This window comes from Echinops telfairi, unplaced genomic scaffold, assembly GCF_000313985.2.
Source record: "Echinops telfairi isolate 266 unplaced genomic scaffold, ASM31398v2 ScPeMD7_7457;HRSCAF=8495, whole genome shotgun sequence".
Lineage (NCBI taxonomy): Eukaryota > Metazoa > Chordata > Mammalia > Afrosoricida > Tenrecidae > Echinops > Echinops telfairi.
The window spans coordinates 34,427,580-34,434,925 of NW_022111357.1; the positions used below are offsets into that span (position 1 = coordinate 34,427,580).

Below are 7,346 nucleotides of genomic sequence, written 5' to 3' on the forward strand. Positions count from 1 at the left end.
TGTGTTATTGTGCAATAATCACCACTATTCATTTCCAAATTTTTCATCACTCCAACAGAAACTCTCTACCCATTAAGCAATAGCCACCCACCCCACCCCACCCCTTAATCCCCGGTAACCTCTAATCTACTTTCTGTCTCTAAGATTTGGTTTATTCTAGACATTCCTTGTAAGTGGAATCATGTAATAGCTTTGTGTCTGGCTTCTTTCACTCGGTATAATGTTTCCGCAGCTCATTCATGTTGCAGCAGATATCAGAACATCCTTCCTCTCTGGAGTCCCTGGACAGTATACACAGATAACATTCTCAGCTGCTAACCAAAAAGCTGTTGACTCAAGGCCAACCAGGGGCCCCTCGGAAGACAAGCCTGGCCGTCGGTCTCTGACAAGCCAGCCATGACCGCCCTCCCTATGGGCGCAGTCCTCCTCTGACCAAACCAACTCAGAGACAATTCAAGGGGAAGTGGGTTGTTTTGTAGTGTTGTGGTTTTTTCCATTCTTTTATATGGCCGACAACTATTCCATTACATGGATATACCAATGAGCTCTGGTGGCGAAAGGATTAAACTCTCCACTGCTAACCTGGAGGCCAGAAGTTCGAGCCCACCAGGGGCTCACACCCACCAGCAGCACCACAGGAGAAGAGAGCTGGTAAGCTGCTCCAGCGAAGAGTATCGTTCCGGAAACCCTATAGCTCAGCTCCACTGTATCCTACAGGGCTGGTACAGGTCGGAGTGGGACTGGACTCAACAGTACCCACCAACAAGAATATCCCACACTGGATTGATCTACTCATCTCTGAATGGGTCACTGTGAATAATGCTCTCAGCACTTGCATATCGCTATCTCATTTTCTGAGAAAGTGCCAAACTCTTTTCTACCGGGGCTGGAGCATTTTACAGTCAGCACAGTAAGAGGACCTCCACACCCGCACAAAAGCGTGCCTTCTTCTGTGGTTCCAAGGGCAGCCATCCCCGACAGCATGAAGCAGGGTCTGGCAGTGCCCTTCACCTGTTGGCACACACCTAGTCTAAGGGGCGAGATCCTGCCCACCAGCACAGGGAGTGAGATACAGACACTGTGAGCCTGGGCAGGTGCCACCCGTGAAGAGAAAACACAGGTGTGCAGGAAATGTCCGGGTTTTATACCAGTCTGGAAAGAGCTGGTGGAATCACTAGGTGATGATGCAAACAGTTAAACACTCGGCTATTCACTGGAGGGGCCTCAGAAGAAAGACCTGGCCATCTGCTTCTGTGCAGTCCCCGCTGGAGCGAGACCCCTGAGCGCACGGCTCGACTCTGACACACATGGGGTCACCAAGCATCAGAGCTGATGCAAACGCTCAATGAAGACAAGATTTATTTTAGCCTTAGCAAAGGAGTGGGGGTGCAGGCTGTCACAAACAGGCAGAGTTCGTTGAACTGATCAAGACAAGCCTTCCGCTAATCTCCAGTCCTGAGTCCAATTGTGGAGCAACTAGCTAGGTTGCTGGGCTTCGGGGCTTTTTGGTGTTGGGGTAGGGGGTAGGGAGAATGGAGGGACAAGATAGATAAGGAATGGGGGGGAAATTAAATTAAATTAAAAATGTTTTTTAAAAAAGAAAAGGAATGTGTAGGGTAACTAATGACCTGGCTGGAACCAAAACACGGGAATGGTTACAAGCCCCACTGTGCCATTTGGATACCACTCGATCATACTCCTCACCAGAAAAAACAGAAATCACACAACAGGTCCAGAAGACAGAGGTAAAAACCTGACCTTCCTTCCCTAGCAATAGAGAGAGCAAAGCAGCAACACACCGATGCCCGAGACGTCCAATACCCAACAGGCCCTGGCAGGCACTGACTGCCAAACCCAGCTTCTCCGTCTCCTCTCACATCTGTAATAAAGGGACCTTGCACTGCAAGTGCCCATCTCCTTCTGGGGCACGAGACACAGTTCCATGTCTTCCACACGCACGCTCAGCCTTCCTAGTGCAGAGAACAGGAAGCGTCCGTGAAAGGATTTTGTAGAAAATAGGTACTCATTTAGGGGGAAAATTAAAAAGCCCCTTGATGAGGTGCTGCCCCGCACACAGCCCCACCAGGGGACTTGTCCTCTGACTAACGAGAGCCCGATTCTACGCCCACCAGCTACAGCATTTGGGGCGTCAAGTTATACACAGTCTGCTGCTGTTTGCCAAAAGCACTTTCTGGTCTTGCGCTTTTGCTAATTGTTTCATGTATACAAATTATTTTTTCCTCCCCAAAGAAAACTGGTAACTGGCTTGAGAGCAAGGCTTGGTCTCATCTTTCAGTGGCCTGTCCCTCAGTCCGCAAGCCAGAGCTGAGCACCCAGGAGGGGCCAGCACACACACCCAGGGACCGCCCCCACTCAGCAGGTGGCCTCCCTCCCATGGAAGGCTCATGTGTTTTCACAAGTCACAGTCCCAGGCCCCAGGCTGGGGGTCATCTAGCCTGCTGCCAGCCTGTCCTGTACCCCCATCCTGCCTCATTAACCCTCGCCAACCCTGGGCGGACTCCTCCCCCTGGCACTCTCCCCCAGCTACTCCCCAGAGGAAGAAGCACTCACACAAGGCTGTCTGACTCTGCTGGTGCCCTCATTTAATCAGGCTTCTGCAAAGAGCTGGCCAAAAGCAATAAGGCCATGACTGAGAGACTGTGGGAGTTTAATATACAAAAAAAAAAAAAATAATTAACAGAAAAAGGGGGGTCAGGAGAAAGGGTCTACCTTTTAATAGGGCCCTAATTACCCAACTCATAGGATCAGCCCAAATGAGATGGGAGTTTATTTCGGGGTGGGTTTTTTTTTTTTTAATTATTGGGGTTTTTTTATATATATATAAATTGCTGCTATGAGTTTTCTTTCCTCTGAGCAATTATGCAGCAAGTATGTAAAGAGGGGAAAAAATATTAATTAAATATAAGATAATTGTGGAGTTGGCCTGGAGAGAGCGAGCCTGAACTCTGGACGAACACAGGCTACCAGGGTTTGAAGACTGCTCGGGGCCTCCCAGGGAAGGAGGAAATAACATACGACCACCCGAGCAGCAGATGCCCAGAACAGCCCCCAACGAGCCTCAGACAGCAATAGGACCCAGGAAAGGGCTCTCGCAGCACCAACCAGTCAGAGCAGTGAGCGTGCCCTGGGCTTCGGCACACTGCTAGCCAGGACTTCCCTAGAAAAGGTTCTTTCAACCCCACTCTCCTAGTGCTTACCCAACGGTGCCTCCAAAGCAGGGCCTGCCACTCATCTGTGCCTGCTCACTGCCGGCCTCAGTCCACCACAATCCGAAATTTAACAAAGTAAACATTTTAATGAAAGACTAAGAGGACTATTGTGTTCAATTGGGAGCTGAGTCTAAAACCAACCACCGTGTGGGCCTGAGGGGCCCCGGAGCCTTAGGCAGACTTCCTGGAAAGGCTCAGTCCCCCGAAGTGACAGACTGGCACACCCCACACCCCCAGCTGTGACTATAAAAGAGAAGCCAGGCAACACCCCCAAGGAGTGCAGCGAAGCCACAAGCCAAGTGGGTCACTGGGGCCCATGGGGCAGAGTGCACACCTGGGCACAGGAGCGAACGTGAATAACCTGGGCCTCTCTCTCGCTCGGCCAAACCCAAGCTGACCTTCCACCTGCGAAAACCTCGGGACAGAAGAGAATTGAGACTGGTTCCCGCCAGCTACGGACGCATGTCACTACCTCCCGCCGCACCCAGAAAGGCAGTGGACGCACCAGATGCTGGCACAGGGCGGGCTGCTCAGCCCTGAGCTTGCCAGCACTGGTCAGTGAGACATGGATCTGGGCCTCACGAACCGGCCCGCAGGGCCTACGGCAGACCTTCAAATCGCAGAACGGAATGAAATCGGGGCAGGCTGGCGAAGACTGGCCCCGGCCACCAAAGCAGAAGTATTTTGTCAAGGAGATTCTCTTTAGGGCTTCTCTTGGGGATATCACGAGAAGACCTTGTTGGTAAGGAATGATGATGTCGATAGGGTCCTTGGGCGGTGCAAACAGTTAAATGCTCAAAGGCTGGAGGCTGGTTCAAATCCATGCAGGGGCACCTCAGAAGAAACGCCTGGTGGTCTACTTTGACAGACACATCAGCTCCTGAAAACCGACGAGCATAGCTCTACTCGGACACGCTATGAGGTCCGCCACGCGTCAACTTGTTGTTGCTGTTGCCAGGTGCCGCGGAGCCAGTTCCGACTCATAGTGGCCCTGTGTACAAAAGGACAAAACACTGCCCAGTCCTGTGCCGTCCTCACAGCTGTCCTTGTAGTTGAGCCCATCCTTGCCAACCACTGTGCCAACCCATCCCGTGGAGGGTCTTCCTCTTTCCCACTGCCCCGCTGCTTTGCCAAGCATGATGGCTTTCTGTGGGGACAGGTCTCTCCTGATCACATGTCCAAAGTAGGGGACAAGAATTCTCTCCATCCTTGCCTCTCCTGAGCACCGGCTGTACTTTTTCCGGGACAGCAGTCCATGGTCCTGTCAACACTCTTTGCCAGCACCAGACGCAGTTCAAACGCACCCATTTCCCTCTGGTCTCTCTAGTCCATGCCCAACTTTCACATACATATGAGGTGATCAAAAATACTACGGCTTGGGTCCGTGGTGCACCTTATTCCTCAAAGTAACGCTCCTGCTTTTCAACCTTTTCAAGAGGTGCGGTGCAGCAGATTTTCCTAATGCCATGTGCCATCTGAACTCTTGGCTGCTGCTCCCCCGAGCACCGTTTACAGACCCACGTTTCATGTGCTTGAATCTGCTGTGAGTCGGAACGGACTCAAGGACAATGAGTCTGGTTTTTTCAAATCGATGGCAACTGGTGTTTACAAGTTGGGCTGCGGACTTCAGAGTCAGCCGTTGGAAACGACCAGCGGCTGCACAGGAGAGAGAGGGGCTTTCGACCCCCATAAACGGAGGCAGTCTCGGGCACCCACAGGGGCAGTTCTAGCCTGTCCTAATAGGGTCCCTATGAGTCAGCATGGACTCAATGGCGGTGAGGTCGGTGTGGGGTTGGTATGTTGGTGATGAAGATTACACACCTCATACTGTCATCGAAAACTAGGCAACCACCTGCTCTGCTCTTGAACTGTTCTTCAAAGGCCATGGAAGGGCTCTCCCCGGAAGGAGAAGAGAATGGCTCTTTCCGGGAAGGAAGCAGCCGCTGAGTTAGGTCCACCACCTCAGCAACCTCACGCCAGCTTGGCTGCATTTGGATTTAAGCATTTCACTTATTACTGCTGATCCACTTTCATTCCAGAAAAGGCCAGGCTGGACCAAGCAGACAGCTCATTCATCCCTGACCGTGCTCAGACTAGAAATCAGAAGTCAAAGCTCACCGGCACCAACTGTGAAAGGGACAGCCCGCGTGCAAAGTCATAAGAGCAGGTCTCTTTAAATGCACAAAGCATTTTCATTATTAGAAAATGATACCACAGATCGTGGGTACTTACCAGCGGCTCTCGAAGCAGCACATTTTCACTTCCTGGAGTAGAGCTTGGCTGCCAAAAAAAAAGGGCAGAAATAAAAGTAAGATCACAGTGCCACCCCATGGACATCTAAAAAACAAAGCCACACTGTTTTCAATGCGCACCAACCAGGCCACTGCTTTTTCACACGAACCACCAGGTTTGCCATAGCCACAGGGCATTCTGGGGTGGGCCACCTATAAGAAGTAGCCCAGGGTCTGGGTCCACCAGGGAACAAGCATGAAGAGATCGTTCTCACTGTCCCGGCAGTTCACACAAGGCTTGCGAGGGCCCGAGACCACCCACTGAGCAGCAGGAGTTAAGCTCCTCACAAAATCCCCAGAAGGGCAAGTCCAGGGAAGAGGCTTTACGAGGAACTATGCCTCCTGGCTGCCACCTCCCAACTCAGGCTGACTGGGAAGAAAACCAGGGCTAGAGCGGAGTGCCGGATTCGGCCACCAGAGGGCCCCAGTTACCCACGCTCAAGATTTTCTCTGAGCATCTACTTGCCACCCGGAAATAACAAGCAATTGACAGCCCCATTATTATTTAGCTCCTATTTATTCCCTCAGTAGTAAAGAAAGCCCCAGTCTTTCAAAATCTTTTTTGGAAATAAGATAGTGGCAAGTAGGTAAACAGACCAACCCACGGGCAGGCAGGTGCTTCCTGCTACCGTGGCCAACGAGCAGGTCTGGGCAGTTTGCAGCTGGTGTCCAGCCCTTCGACCTCACACTGACCTTCAGTCCTGGACTGATCGGATCAAAAGGGAGAGAAAGGGAGAGCTGGAGACAGAGACACACAGATGCTGAGAAAATTTACACATCTCCAAAAGACTCAAACCAGCAGTTTGCGTGATTTATGATTAGTTTACGGGTCCTGATGTTCAAGTCAATTTTCAATTATGTACAGATGATGTCCAGACAAGTGCAGCTAATCCATGCACCTCAGGAGCCATCCTCCATCCTCCTCCAAGCTAGTTCAGACAGCAACCCCTAGCTTCCTAGGAGGAAGGCTAGAAAGGATGAGAGGAGAGGCACCAGTCCCCAGAGGGCCCCAAAGGTTTCCTCAGGCCAGTGAGGCTGGCACAGGGCCAGCTCTGCTAACAGCTAGCGGGCTCTCGGAGAATGTGAGCTCCTACAACAAGAGGTCGAGTCCATCCACTGAGCCCTAACCCACTGCCGTCACGCTTCCTCCTGAGCTAACACGCCCCACAGCAGTTCCTCGACCACACGTCCTCTTCCAGTGATCCCACCAGTCTCTGCCGGCGAAAGACCTGCCATCTGGTCCCTAAAGATCACATTCATGAGAGCCCTAAGGTCAGTTCGACCCTGTCACACAGGGACACCGTGAGTCAGAATCAACTCCACCACCAAATGCTCACAGATCTGTAGCTTCTGACTTAATTCTCACAACAAATAGATGAATTTACTGCTGATGAGGAAACTGAGGTCCTGGGAGGCTAAATACCTCCTGCCCACGCTGACTCAGCTCCTGAGTGGTGCCATAGGAATGTGAGCCTTTACACTGTAGTCCAAATAATCAGGTTTGGGTGAGACCATCTTAAACAACCAACTTAATCTGATCCCATGAATAAAAATGCAGGTTATTTGACTAGAGGACTTAAGAAACAACATTCTGGCTTAACCCAAAACCTTCTTCCTGAGCTAGACCTAATCACTGTGAATCATTATCAACAAGGAACTTCTTTTACGATTAATTCACCTCTTTTGAATAGCTAATATTTGCCAGAGAATCACAGCACCAAGCAAGTCTATTTCATCTAAGCCCATATATATGCATGTGTGTGTATAAATATATATGAGTACACAAATAAAACTGAAATTCGCCCCCAACAAGTGATCTAAAATC

General features: G+C 50.9%; 1 protein-coding gene across 1 annotated transcript in view; it reads right to left on the reverse strand.

Annotated features, from left to right (window-relative positions):
* Positions 1 to 7,346, reverse strand: part of PEX14 (peroxisomal biogenesis factor 14) — a 159,130-nt gene that overhangs the window by 134,028 nt on the left and 17,756 nt on the right. The window contains exon 2 of the mRNA XM_004705182.3: positions 5,463 to 5,510. Coding sequence (XP_004705239.1) covers positions 5,463 to 5,510 — 48 coding nt within the window. The remainder of the gene's footprint in view (positions 1 to 5,462; positions 5,511 to 7,346) is intronic.